At 50.2% G+C, this 15152-nt stretch overlaps 1 protein-coding gene across 2 annotated transcripts in view; it reads right to left on the reverse strand.

The window, feature by feature from the left end:
* Positions 1 to 4175: 4175 nt before the first annotated feature.
* rcan3 (regulator of calcineurin 3) overlaps positions 4176 to 15152 on the reverse strand; it is a 24946-nt gene continuing 13969 nt past the window's right edge. For both annotated transcript variants that reach the window (XM_084683289.1, XM_084683290.1), the window contains 3 exons: positions 7309 to 7482; positions 6318 to 6489; positions 4176 to 4555 (listed from right to left, as the gene is read on the reverse strand). In XM_084683289.1, the coding sequence (XP_084539415.1) occupies positions 4401 to 4555; positions 6318 to 6489; positions 7309 to 7482 (501 nt within the window). In that variant the 3' untranslated portion in view covers positions 4176 to 4400. The remainder of the gene's footprint in view (positions 4556 to 6317; positions 6490 to 7308; positions 7483 to 15152) is intronic.

The raw sequence follows: 15152 nt of genomic DNA on the forward strand, positions 1-15152 counted from the left end.
GTGGGGTGAGAAGAAAGGGAGCAAAGAGGGGTAGAACGTAGAGAGGAGAGGGGGAGAGGGGTGCGAAGAGAGAGGGGAGAGAGTGGGGAGAGAGAGGAGGGGGAAGAAAGGAAAGAGGAGAGAAGGGTGAGAGAGGTTAATGAGCAGGTAAACCATAAACACGTCTGTTTTTACTTGTCCTCCTCTCCTCACCACCACTCTCCATTAGTATTCAGTATATCATTATATGACATTCCATGGGCTAGAAAGAAAATAATGAATTCCTTTGAAGTGGAGTTTCGGCGAAACTTTGTTTTTTATGAATATGTGGGCTGCAGCAAATGTGTCACTGGCTTTGTCTTATTGTTTTCTGACAGTCCTTCCACTTGCTGAGAAGAAGGAAGTGGAACACAGAGTTGAAAAAAGAGAAGACTAGATAACCACTCGCTGAGTGGATCTCTCATCGACGCGTGCAGGTCTGGCTTATTGTGACACAAAGGGAAGGAATGCAGTGTTGTCTATTTGTTTTTTGCAAATTTGACTCCTTCAGTCTAATGTTCCAAAGCGAGAGGCTGGTTGGAGATGTGATATCTCCAGCTGGTGTTAAAAGGAGAAATGTCTAATTGGGAAGAATCCAGGGGAGCCCATGGATTCCTAGCACTCGAGAAGTTGTTCTACCAACTCTTACCGGACCAACTGACCCTCTGCTCTCTCTCTCTCTCTCTCTCTCTCTCTCTCTCTCTCTCTCTCTCTCTCTCTCTCTCACCCTCTGCTCTCTCTCTCTCTCTCTCTCTCTCTCTCTCTCACCCTCCGCTCTCTCTCTCTCTCTCTCTGCTCTCTCTCTCTCTCTCTCTCTCTCTCTCTCTCTCTCACTGTCTCTCTCACCCTCCGCTCTCTCTCTCTCTCTCTCTCTCTCTCTCTCTCTCTCTCTCTCTCTCTCTCTCTCACACACACACACAGCAACTGGAGGGTTTTTCACGGACAGCCTGTAATGGAGTGTCTCTTCACTGGGACGTCAGACATGCAGGTGAAAAGGTTCAAATGATTACAGTAAGAGAAGAGGGGCAGTGCAAGGAGAAGGAGAGTGAGGAAGAGGAAGAGGGGGATATTTACAGATGCCTCACATGCTACCACTGGAAGTCATTTTTTATTGTCAGACAGACAGTGAGCTCTTCTGCAAGGAACATTCTACAGACATGCATCTTTTGTCCCTGGTATGTCAGTCTGGGAGACCCGACTGCGGCATTCCTTCAGTAAATAAGCTTCGGCTACACAGATCACATGACGTGTGATCACATGACGTGTGACGAGGCATATGGCCCTGACTATCCTGCACACGATTACACTGGAACCTTCTATCTCGATCCCGCGATCTGGACTGAATGAAAACCTTCTGTGTCAGATCTCTGACAAAAAACACTATCAACATGTTTTAAGAATAATTCTTTATATATGTATCTATGTGAAACGAATGACAATCATACTACACAAATATAAGCAAGTACTGCAACAGACAGAGAAAATTCTCTGAGACACACGAACAGAAGTACAGACACTGGGAGTTAACTGTAAATTATTGCTTGTTCTGCTACTTTGTTTTCTAGGTAACTACAGTACATGACGCAATATTCATATTCCAACAGATCAGAAACAACAGAGACAGACAGCACTGACCCTTTAGAAGACTTAAAAAACCAACAAACAAAAAAAAACATTTAAAAACGGAGTAAATTGTAACACAACACAAGTTAATTTGTTCATCAAGCATTTTCTGGACTTTTGTTTTAATCTTTTGTTCTTTACAACATAAAGAGAAGCCATGACAAACTGCACACTAACAAGTCCGAGCAAGAGCAACAGTTGGCATATATACATAAATAGACGTTTCTTTTCAACTGTGACCAAAATGTACCCAGTTTCAAAGACCAGGACAACAGACAGTAAAAAAACACCAGCTTTGTCCTTATAATCTCATCAATCATCATCATTGTCAGCCGTCATAAACATTTTTGCCCATCGGCATGGTAACCGAGTAAGGGGTTTGGGTTAAAACGGTGCATCCGCACGTCACGTTCACTTCCCCTGAAAGACGCACGTCCGTGTGGACGTCTCCAGGACAGACACAGTAAAAAAGACATTAGTTTGTTCTGGGGTTTGACCTGACCAACCCCTCCGGCCCACCCTCAAACCTGAAGCCCAACAGGACTGAGCTTCCTCCCTTCAGTACGATACACCCACAGGCCTCCAGCTCTCCCACGCACAGTAACAAGAGTCAGAGAGCATCTGAGAGTTGTGTTCACCCAGCTTGGCAGGTGAGAAGGCTACCCAGGTGTTCACACAGGGGGAAACAGAAGATACAAAAAAAAATCACATTTAAATAAAAATCTTAATTCAATAAACTGTGTTTATCTTCAGCAAGATTGCACTTTAACCATAAAGATAAAAGAAACGGAACGTTAAAGTGCTTGCATGCAGACAGACTGTTATTTGATTACTAGTATCAGCAAAAATATGAATAAAAAATCATGCTACTTAACAAAAATAAGGTTTAGATCTCTCAATAAGGTCTAGAAGCACTGTACACACCACTTAAACCATCTGCCTCTTGAGGATTTTGTGTTGTTTTTGTAAAATTACAGGATTCAAAGGACCTTTGTAAAGCCTATGACAGGTACAATACATTAGGACTAGGTCTTCATGACCTACTTTCTTGAAGACAATTACGACAGTTTGGGCAATAACTGAACGCACAAGAAAGTTACAGTCTAAAGTACTCATATAGAACAAATTAGGGGGTAGACAATTACCAGACACATTTTAAAATGAACTGAATACATCAATGTCCCAAACTTGTGAGAAATCAATACTTGTGTTTTTTTATTGAATTATTTTGTTCAATCTGTTTATGCTGCGACTGCAACATAAAATGGGGGCTTTGGTTAGGAAATCTCAAGAGGCTGAAGAAGGCTGAGAAACCTTGTTTTCCCTTTATCAGCAGGTAATTTAATTCCAGTCAGTACACCAAGTCAAATATTTATATTTATCGGTTGTTCAGCAGAATATTCAGCACTGAGCAAAGAAGCCTGCAGGACTCTTGTCGGCCACCGGGGACAGTGTTTGTTGCCGTAAAGACCTGGAGATAAGCAGTAGCATTTAAGTCTGACAAGAACTTTGACAAAAAAAGATAAGCTGATAAAAAAGGAAATCAATATCATAGATAGGAGAATCAAGTAAATACCCTCTACCCACAATCAAAACTCGAAGAGAGTTACTTCAAAGTTGGAATTGAAATCCTCTACTGTCAGATACCTTGACTTCCAATCCTACCCTCTGCGGCTCTGTCTCCTCATAGCCAGCCATTCTCCCTTCAGGACTACAGCTCCATGTGGAGATCTGCACATCCAAAACCTTGGGATAAGTCCCTGTCCTCTCCGGCCAGTAGGACACACACACCAGCTCTGACTACATTAGTAAGCATGCAAAAACTGTTTGTGGTATCAAATACATGTTCATAAGAATACACATCAAGTAGTTTCAGCACAAACCGACACCTCTCCGATAAAAAAAAACCCAACAAGAAGCGAAAGAGGGAGAAAGTATTCAGACAATCACAACTGGATCGTTAACACACAGCGCATAGTTGTGTGTGAGACCTTAGTAGGCTCCTTTTTCTTGATATATCTGTTTAGTATATACATGCAGAGAGGAAGGATAGAACCCAACCAATCCTGATTCTGAGGACTTGAAACATCAAATGAGCTGATATGAAAAAGAGAGAGAGAGAGCAAGCATAACAGACATACAATAAAATACATCAATAAAAAAAAAGGAAAAAAAGACATCTTGCTTGTTTTGGAGGTATTGTATGTCCTCAATCAAAGCTCAATGCGCACAAGCCAGCAATGAGATTAAGAATGTAGGAGAGGTGAAAACGAACTAAGTAATAAACTAACTAGCTGACTAGCTAACCAACCAACTAACTAACAAGCTACCTAACAAGCCGAGCAATGCGTGCCGAGTAAGTAAGAGTGAATGACAGGTGAGCAGGAGGCCAGGTGACAGCAGGTGCCTGTGTTAAAGTCAGGTGGAGCTGGCCCAGCGTTGCCTCAGGGCGAGGGGGGGGGGGGTGCAGAGGGAGGACGGAGGGGGGGCTAGGCCGGCAAATGCCCCCCCCCCCCACCCCTGTCCGTCCAGTGTGATGAGTGTGTGTGTGACTCTCATCCAATCAGGCCTCCTCATTCCGTCGTCACCATGCTCCACAAACACCCGCAGCAATGTTCGTTCGTCGGTTTGTTTATAGTTGAACTGAAATGAGGGGCGTCGTCGTGGTTCCTCTGGAGCCCAGAGACACGTTGAGAGAGGGGCTGGTGCATCGTGGGTAAGGTGCGTCGCGGGGGGGGAGAGTGTGGGGGAGGGGTCCTCTAGTTGAGGACGGTGGGCGGTCCGTCGGGGCGTCTTGTCTGGACGATCTTCTGCTTGGCCCGCGCCTCTTCCTCCTCCTCGGCCTCGCTGTCGCACACGTGGACCACCACGCTGGGGGTGGACTCTGTCCCCGCGTGGAGCTCGTACTTCTCACCTGGAGGGAGGGAGGGAGGGGAGGGAGGAGGGGAGGGAGGGAGGGAGGGAGGGAGGAGGAGGGGAGGGAGGGAGGGAGGGAGGGAGGGAGGGAGGGAGGGAGGGAGGGAGGGAGGGAGGGAGGGAGGGAGGGAGGGAGGGAGGGAGGGAGGGAGGGAGGGAGGAGGAGGGGAGGGAGGAGGGGAGGGAGGGGTAGTAAAGGAAGAGACAGATAGGGAGAAGGACAAGAGAGAGGTAGTGAAGGAAGAGACAGATAGGGAGGAGAAGAGGAGGGATAGCAGAAGAGAGAAACATTGTTTATCAGTACTATGACACATCAGAGCTGTCCATCCATCCATCTCCCTCTTTCCTGACCCTCTCCCTCACCTGTCCTTTCCTCCCTTCCCCTCTCGGCATGTGCTGGACTGATTGGTTAATACAGACAGACACTAACTTTACATGTCAGCATACTGGCCTTGACACTGAGTCAATATCTGTGTTTGTGTAAACAGTCTCAGTGGTTTTGAGGTCTAGATGTCAAGACTAATGTCCGTTTGCTACGACGGCACAGCATGCAACACATTCCACTGGATGGAAATAAATATGACAGATTAAAACCCAAGATACTCGGAACAAGATATGCAATCTTCCATCTTGTTCTCAGAGGATTCGGTAACACAATGCCACTCGCCCTCCGAGAGACACAGTGAGAGAATATACGCACGCTGATTGTATCAGGGTTGCCGTGGCAACCAGACAGGCTAGGCAGGGTTGATAAGATGTTTCCCATACTACCCACTGCTGTCTGTCTGTCTGTCTGTCTGTCTGTCTGACAGCCAGGGCTGTTCCCAGTAGGGGTAAGTCCATTACTCATGGTAACCAGACGAGGGCGCCAAAAAGCCACGAGTCTGAGCGACCCAAAAATAAAAAACACCCCAGTTTCCCTGATGCCTCCTGTTTCCATGGTAACAGTAGAACAAGACAGGGCAGGGTTGAGCAGGACTGTGTTGTTGTGAATCATGTTTAGAATGTTTTCTATGATGCTTCATGTTGGGTGGGGCGTGGGATGGTGAGGGGCGGGGGAGAACAAGATGAAACCCATCTCTAATTGTAGAGGCCAACTGAAATGTTTTAGCCTTCGATACATCTTCCAGAATCTCCACACAGTAAAGATGATTCAGGTGAAGCAAAGCTGAGAGGCAGGTAAACTATACAAGGGCCATACCCCAGCAGCCTCAACTTCAACCTCAGCCCCAACCTCAGCCCCAACCTCAGCCCCAGCCCCGACCCAGCCCCAGCCCTGACCCAGCCCTAGACCCAGCCCTGACTAAGACCCAGCCTTGACTAAGACCCAGCCCCAACCCAGCCCTTGACCCAGCCCTAGACCCAGCCCCAGCCCTAGACCCAGCCCTGACTAAGACCCAGCCCCGACCCAGCCCCAGTCCTAGACCCAGCCCTGACTAAGACCCAGCCCCGACCCAGCCCCAGTCCTAGACCTAGCCCTGACTAAGACCCAGCCCCGACCCAGCCCTAGCTTGATGTGGAGCTGGTTGACATTTGCAAAGGTTACTGCAGTCTGAGTACAGATACTACAGCCCTGTCTGGGCTGTCTGTCCTGTGTTCCTTAGCTGGGAGAGATCCCTCCTGCACCACAGCACCACTAGGAGGATCCCTCCTGCACCACAGCACCACTAGGAGGAAGGCTAGACTCTTACACAGGACATCCAGACTCACAACCACACTGAAGACGCTATCTGTGTGTGTGTGTGTGTGTGTGTGCCCACCTGGCCCCAGCTTGGCCACAGCACACAGCAGGTCGTAGTTGATGACGGGCGTGGCGTCTTCACTCTGGCTCCACCCCACGGGCGGAGAGGCGGGCGGCGAGATCAGGAACTGTTTGACAGGCTGGGGAGGGGCCAGGTACGATTTGTCTACATCCTCCCCAGTGTTCTGGACCTGAGGGAGGAAGAGAGGGGGAGGGGGAGAGAGCGGAGAGAGAGCGGAAACAAGAGAGAGAGAGAGCGAGAGAGAGACGGGGAGAGAGACGGGGAGAGAGACGGGGAGAGACAAGAGAGCGAGGGGGTTAGTAGGGTAGGCCTCTGGTGTACAGCCTAGCAGTGCTGTAGGTAGGGAAGGGCATGGTGCTGCCTCTTATGAGCACTGCACTAAGTACTGCAGATGACACAAACAGCTTGTCCCCTCTGGAACACACACTGGGCTTACCTGCTGTGCCAGAACATGCAGTAACCAGCATAAACAAACACACACACACACTACCCATAGCCTGACAGTCACACCCAATGGCAAAATAAAATGCAAGCATACACACACTCAAATATATGATCATGAGATCAATATATAGGCTCATCAGAATCTCAGTGTTACAGTATTACAGAGGAACAAGGAGGATCTATTGCTTCATAAATAGATCACGTGTGCGTTAGACAGCTGGTACTGAGGGCTGTTAGTACGCAGATCCACCATCTGAGGCTCATAATTCTGCTCTCAGAGAACACACTTCGTGACTCCTGTATGTAGGACTGCCCTGGCTTTCCTTCCCCATGCCCGGGCCCTGCTGACCAAGCCAGACCCCCTCCCCCCCCCCCACCCAGCCAGACCCCCTCCCCCCCCACCCAACCCAACCAGCCCCCCCCTCCCCCGCTCGATCCAGCCAGCCCCCTCCCCCCACCTCGACCCAGCCAGCCCCCTCCCCCCCTCTCGACCCAGCCAGCCCCCTCCCCCCCCTCTCGACCCAGCCAGCCCTCCAGCTCTCACCTGGGCAAAGTAGAGTTTGAGCTGATTGCCGTTGAACTCGGTCTCGTGCAGCTCGATGCGAGCGCGTGCAGCGGCCTCTGGTGTGCTGAAGCTGATGCGCACCCTCCTGAAACTCCTGAACATCTGGAAGGAGGTCTGCTCGTCATAGACCCTGAACAACGCCTCGAAACGCTCCTGGAAACACAGAGACAGGAAGTGGAACATCAAACCTGGGATCATCAAACATGGGATCATCCACCGATTACTTGACTGAAGGGTCCGGATGTGATCATTAGGGGTGGGAATCTTTTGGTACCTCACGATTCAAATCAATTCTTGGGGTCACAAATGACTCCTGATTTTTAGCGATTTTTAATGAATAAAAGTAAAAAATAAAATAATAATACAAAAAAATACATTTTCACATTTGTGAAGAAAAAAAATAAAATAAAGTGAATTGATGTGAATCGCTAAAAGATTGAATTGCAATTCAAATGTGAACCGATTTTCCCCCTCACCCCTAGAGATCATCTATTAGTTAAATCCAGTTGAGGTGTTGACCTTTTAGAGTGAGGGGCTTGTAAAAGGGCTTTTGCAGAGTGCTTCAAATATGCCCATACACAGGAGCTTAAACCAGCCTAAACCCTCAATGACGACAAGGGAAAACTCCCAGGAAATCCCAGAAACGGGAAAAATGAAATAAAACTTTGAAGGGGGAATTCAGTAAGAGATCCCTTCCTCCAGAGACTGTTGGTGACACCTACAGGTGCAGACCATAGGCTGAATCCAATTATGTAATGAGCATAGAGATAAAAGTAACAATTTGCAACTCAATTAGTCAGGCCCAGACAAGGTTCAGTGAACACATATTCAGTAGAACAGTATAATTTGTCCTTCATAGACCCGCTACAACCAGGCTGCAAGCAGACCCCTAACTTATTCACAAACCAGTGCGAACACACACGCATACACACATACACAGACACACACACACGGTATATACTGGACCTTGAATCGGGGTTAACAGTAGGTGACAAGGCAGTATTAACCATTCAGCCGCAGGCTATCTTACACGGTCCCCTTCATAGGGACGGCAGGGGTGTCACATGTCATAGCTGCTCCTGGTAGCACCTTTCCTCTACAGTAACTCTGATGGGACATCTACTTTCTGGAACATCTGCTGTATGAGGCCCTCCTGGATCACATGGATGATTTTCAGGTGCAGGACCAGCCTCTGTGTATAAACTGTCTCCTGTTATCCTGTAGGGATGTCCTGACATCCTGTGTCTGGAGGGTTTTGCTGACATTGATGGAGGTTAAGTGACACTGAGACAGGCTTCTATGCCAATAGATCTAACATGGCCGGCTTCTTCTGGTCTAAATTCGATTTCCACCACTCCATTCTCATGTAGTCTTGATTCTATCTTTGCCTCTTTCTTCCGTCTCTCTCTCTCTGTCTCCTACTTTGTTCCTCTGTATGTCCATCTGCCGTCTTACGTTTCTCTGCTGCCCTCTCTGTCCTTCAGCTTATTCCTGTGCTCCTCTCTCTCTCTCTGTCTCTCTCTGTCTCTCTCTCTCTCTCTCTCTCTCTCTCTCTCTCTCTCTCTCTCTCTCTCTGTCTCTCTCTCTGTCTCTCTCTCTCTCTCTCTCTCTCTCTCTCTCTCTCTCTCTCTCTCTCTCCCTCTCTCTCTCTCTCTCTCTCTCTCTGTCTCTCTCTCTGTCTCTCTCTCTCTCTCTCTCTCTCTCTCTCTCTCTCTCTCTCTCTTCTCTCTCTCTCTCTCTCTCTCTCTCTCTCTCCTTCTCTCTCTCCCTCCTTCTCTCCCTCTCTCTCCTTCGCTCTCTGGGCAGAGTGACAAACCCAGCTGTGAATTCAATCAGTGCTATCAGTCGGAGGCCTAGAGGAGCAGGAGGAGGCTAGCTGGTCGATACACGTCTGGTCCCCTGCAGTCACCAAAGACACAGCAATCAGGAACACTTTTCTTCTGCTCCATTCCTTTCCTCCCTTAATTCATACTCAAGTGAACAAAAAGGATGGATGAAGGCCATTAAAAAAGGCTTTCTTTGATAGGTCTGCCTGTCTGTCTGCCTGTCTGTCTGTTTTTCTGTCTGCCTGCATCTCGGTCTGTCTGGTTCCAGGTGTGTGAGGGTTTGGGCGTCCCAGATTAGGAGTCAGATAAAGAAAGGGTCAGATTACCCAGCTGCTACAGTGGAAAAGGGTAAGCTGCAGAAAGTGAATAAGCTGCTTCCACCAACCCTCCCCCTCTTCCTTCCTTCCTTCCTTCCTTCCTTCCTTCCTTCCTTCCTTCCTTCCTTCCTTCCTTCCTTCCTTCCTTCCTTCCTTCCTTCCTTCCTTCCTTCCTTCCTTCCTTCCTTCCTTCTCCCCTCCCCTCCCCTCCCCTCCCCTCCCCATCCCTCCGCTTTACCTCCCCTCCCTAAAGGCTTCAAATCCAGAGCTACCTAGTCTTCCTCTGCTGCCGTACGAAACGGCCCATTTTCTAGAACAAGCCGACAGGACCTTGCTTCATAATAACTTCTCCCAGGAACTCGAATCTCTGTGCGCACACAGAGTTTGGATTTATCATTCCACCCCTGACAGACTGGTTCCAAAGTGTGTAGTCAAACTTTGAAAGTATAAATGGATGAAGGCACCAGATTAGCTGTGTTTCATCGTGTGAGGCAGCAGACAGACTCTCCAGTGTGACCCAGAGTGCACCGGCAGCAGCTGATTCCCTCGCCCAATCAAGGCAGCCTGGCCCTGCCATGTGCTTCTCAGGTCTGCTGCATACACACACCTCATTAATAACCAAAACCAGTCACACAACCAGTCACACAACCAGCCACACAGCCAGCCACACAGCCAGCCACACAGCCAGTCAAGGTGGTTGGATACACCGTTTTTTTAACCGTTACCGTTAGAGCCGACCGAACAACTCATCATCATCCGTCAAAGTGGAGAACCTGCCTTCATTATCCTCCAAGGCCCCAGACGGATGCTGCTTCGCTAATATTAAATGTGTCATTCAAGTTTAGTTTGATGGATAGATAGATGGATGGATGGATTGCTGAACGGACTGGCTGGTTGATAGTTATATTGATTTAGTTATTTTCAATCTTTTGGAGGGAGCGTGGGCAAGTTGTGACTAACATCCTAATACAGCGAAGGTGGTTGTTAGGAGTGAGGAGTAACGCTACGTCACACCCGCCCCGCCTCCCTGGAGGACAGGGACACGGTGGTGTACGACGTGTGTGTGTGTGTGTGTGTGTGTGTGTGTGTGTGTGTGTGTGAGGGAAGGGATAAGACAGTGGTAAGGACACACTGTGGGTGTCGTCAGGGTGGAGTGGACGCTCTGAGAAAAACAACAACAAACTAACTACCTTCTGTCACACTTGCTCCTGCTCTGGAGTTAGTGGGGTAAAGTGACAACATGATTACATCATGATTACATCATGGTGGCATAATTGAACAGTGCTCTACAGTTCCATTGCGTTCCAATGTTATATTGGGATATAATCACAATTGTATGAATTGTAATACATATAATGTATAGGGATGCATTCATTTGGCAGACGCTTAAATACAAAGCCACGTACAGAGTCGGATTTGCACCTTCAACCTCATGTTCTGCAGTAATGTACTCTAACCACTGAGCTATACCCATCCAATATCCCCCCTCCACTCCCCAACGCCCACATGGTCGTGAATGCTTCCGAGATTTCGACGTAATTCTAAAAGAGCAAGTCTTTTTCTCCAGGTGTGGCTGTTCCACCAGATCATGTTCTGTTGGTGCGATCAATGCCCGAGCAACAACAAAGCCTGTTTCATCAGGACAGTCTCTAAGCCTCCAGCTTCACACGGAGAATTTTCCATGAGCACCACTCAGCCACCAGACCCTGGGCCACCCAGACAGAAATAGCTTTAAGACAGCACTGGCGAAACACTAAGTGATTCTTGTGACTTAATACTTGAATGTATTTAATTTAGCTTAAAGATGGGTTGAATTGTTTCTGCCTGTATTACGTGCTCCCTCTGAGATGAGGGGCCAGACAATCACTTAAATGACTTGACTGAAACATTTCACCTGACAGGAAGGGAAATTTCAACATTTCATATACAGCTCGTGCCTCCGTATGGAAGTCCACCTGACAGACCTTCCTGTTCGTAGTCGTAGTTTGGTAAAGGTTTGTTGGCGAGTTAGCTGTAGCCTAAAGGTGCTAGTGCGTTTCTGGTCTCAGCGATCCGATGTTTGCCAAACGGACCCAGACCTACTGTTATGAGCAGTGAAACACATCAGACTCCATCCCTGGCTGGGGCCGGGACCATTCTTGATGGGACCAGGGAGGCCTGGGATGGGGGGAGGGAGGGCTGGGATGGGGGGAGGGAGGGAGGGCTGGGATGGGGGGAGGGAGGGAGGGCTGGGATAGGGGGGAGGGAGGGCTGGGATGGGGGGAGAGAGAACAAGGAGAAGACGAAGAGGGCTTGGGAAGGTAAAAGGAACTGTTTGTATTTACTCCAGTGTACTGACGTCCACTCAAATACTGTGTTTAGGTTGTAACCCAAGCATCCGTGACCCATTACTAATTCATGTCCTTTTCATGGGCGGAAATCCTGATGGAGGAGGAAGAGGAGGAGGAAGAGGAGGGAGGGTCTGGTTACATACGTTGACAAGCGGCCCTGCTTATCAGCCATCGCCCGTGCTTCCTGTTGTGGTGCCTTTCTGTGTGCGTGTGTACGCGTGCGTGTGTGTGCGTAAAATGATGTGACAGGTACAGCATTCAAAATCCAATCATTGTTGAAGGACAGTCAAAAGCCTGTCAAGACAGATGGAGTCTTATAACACACACACAAACACTAGCACACACACACCCTGGCTCTCATTGGTGAAGGATGGCAAATGAAGGATGAGCTAAGAACAAACTGTATCCAATCATACCGTATCTCTCCCTGGAGCCCCTGGAAACACAGGTGTACATTCGCTACAACAGGAAGTTAATTAGCTACTTCCCTAGCCACCGCTAGGCTAGTGGATCCTGTTACTCCACTGCTCAGTCCCTGTGTGTCACCTTTATATAACAGCCCACAGGGAGGAAGGAGAGACAGAGACAGAGGAGAGCCAGGCTAACAGTCACGCCGCGCGGTCATCTTTCAGCAGATTGCCTTCTGGGTAATGAGGCGTTAATTTTCCTGACGGTAATGGAAATGATGTCATCGCCGTGACGACGGGACACCGCTAAAGCTCTGACTCACGCCACAGCCGCCCAGGCCTCGGAGACAGGAAACGATTAGATGAGAAACGCCAAATAAGCACACACACACACGCGCACGCACACACACGCACGCACGCACGCACACACACACACACACACGCACACCTCTACACACGCGCACACACACACACACACGCACACGCACACGCACACACACACGCGCACACACACACACCTCTACACACACACACACACACCTCTACACACGCGCACACACGCACAGCAAACACATATTTATAAACATGTTTCACAGGAATTAGTCTCTGTGGTTTAGCCTCTGTCCTTTAGGGGAGAGAGAGACAGGGAGAGGGAGGGAGGGGGTTCTGGGAGAGGAAGGGGTTTGGGGAGAGAGATGAGGGCTGGGAGATGCAGAGAGAGAGAGAGGGATGGATGGATGGAGAGGAGAGGAGAGGGAGAGAAGATCAGTCGATGGTGTTTGAGAGGTTGAGGTAAAAACACAACAAGCTTCTGTTAAGTGTCTCTGTTATGTAAAAGAAGGATTATATTTGTTTAGTTTATCGTAGAGCTCAGTGATTATTACCAAGCTCAGGGTCATCCTGCACTTCTAACTGAGCAAGCACACACACACACACACGCACACACACAGCCCCAGCAGGATACAGTGAAATACCAGGACAGTGCACTTCATTCTGTCTGTGTAAACCCAGCGATGCTGCGGCAGTGTAATTAGCAGTTTTACAAACATTGTTTCTGTACAACACACCTGCACTCCAATATGCTTCAGATGTGCTCACCACAAAGAGCTGATGAAGTAACACATGTGAGCTCAAGTGCTTTACGATCAGCGGGGGGGAAAACACACACCCTTGATCCTTTCTATGGGTTTGATGAAAGCACCACACAAACCATAACACAGACACACACCCCTATAGATACTAGGAGATCCGGTCTGTGAGGCAGAGTGCTCTGTGATCCTATTTGTTCACAGTAGCGTTGCATAATCTGCATTTAAAAGATCTGTCTGTCTGTCCTATACTGCCTGCCTGCCTGCCTGCCTGCCTGCCTGCCTGCCTGCCTGCCTGCCTGCCTGCCTGCCTGCCTGCCTGCCTGCCTGCCTGCCTGCCTGCCTGCCTGCCTGCCTGCCTGCCTGCCTGCCTGCCTGCCTGCCTGCCTGCCTGCCTGCCTGCCTGCCTGCCTGCCTGCCTGCCTGCCTGCCTGCCTGCCTGCCTGCCTGCCTGCCTGCCTGCCTGCCTGCCTGCCTGCCTGCCTGCCTGCCTGCCTGCCTGCCTGCCTGCCTGCCTGCCTGCCTGCCTGCCTGCCTGCCTGCCTGCCTGCCTGCCTGCCTGCCTGCCTGCCTGCCTGCCTGCCTGCCTGCCTGCCTGCCTGCCTGCCTGCCTGCCTGCCTGCCTGCCTGCCTGCCTGCCTGCCTGCCTGCCTGCCTGCCTGCCTGCCTGCCTGCCTGCCTGCCTGCCTGCCTGCCTGCCTGCCTGCCTGCCTGCCTGCCTGCCTGCCTGCCTGCCTGCCTGCCTGCCTGCCTGCCTGCCTGCCTGCCTGCCTGCCTGCCTGCCTGCCTGCCTGCCTGCCTGCCTGCCTGCCTGCCTGCCTGCCTGCCTGCCTGCCTGCCTGCCTGCCTGCCTGCCTGCCTGCCTGCCTGCCTGCCTGCCTGCCTGCCTGCCTGCCTGCCTGCCTGCCTGCCTGCCTGCCTGCCTGCCTGCCTGCCTGCCCTATCCTATCCTAGCTGACACACCAGATTTTCTGAGAGAGTCTCAGCCAGCATTGTTTGGACTGGAAACAGCTTCACACAATCATATAATCACTCTTACAGTACCCTGACTCACTGTCTGGGAAACAACAGTGTATGTGTGTGTGTGGGTGTGTGTGGGTGTGTGTGTGTGCATGCGTGTGTGTGTAAGCAGTAAACACCCAGTCATAACAAGTAGTCCTGAGTGAGCACGTCGTGGTCCCCCCCCTCCCCCCAGACTGCTGGTGTCCTTGGATGTGTCTGTCAGTGTTGCCCAGGTCAGCACACCTCAGCCTGGGTACGGGGCCCCGGGATCAGGGGGGCGTCATGCATCCTGGACATCCAGTCCTGGTGGCTTCTGCTTCCTGTTAACAACTGACAGCCTCCAGCTACCGCCAGTGACATAGAGCATCAAGCCCTTCATTATCTTGACAACACATACAGCCATTCATGGAAGATGACGTGCCTTACATGTCTTGTCCAGACCAGACTGATTCAACTGGACTAGCGTGGACCAGCCAAGCCTTCTATACTACTGCATGCCCCAGAGCCCAGACTAGCCTAGCCCAGCCTAGTCTCTACTACGATATGCCCAAGAGGGCAGACTAGCCTTGCCCAGGCCAACCAGGCAGGGTGAGGTAGAGAAGGACTTGGCCTGGGCTAGGGCTTGGGCTAGGGCTGGGGCGGTCTGGGCTGGGCTGGGCTGGGCTGGGCTGGGCTGGGCTGGGCTAGGCTAGGCTAGCCTACGCTAGGCTGGGGTGTTGTTCTGACTAAGATGGATCGATGGGTCAGTGAGGAGAATATTGACCTGTCCGCCCGTGCCCTTGGGGACAGAGCATTCATAGGATAACTCTCCGCCATCATCACCATCTTCAGTCAACAACATGCATACAGAGCA

This window comes from Hypomesus nipponensis, chromosome 3, assembly GCF_054491055.1.
Source record: "Hypomesus nipponensis isolate SF chromosome 3, ASM5449105v1, whole genome shotgun sequence".
NCBI classification, from domain to species: Eukaryota; Metazoa; Chordata; class Actinopteri; order Osmeriformes; family Osmeridae; genus Hypomesus; species Hypomesus nipponensis.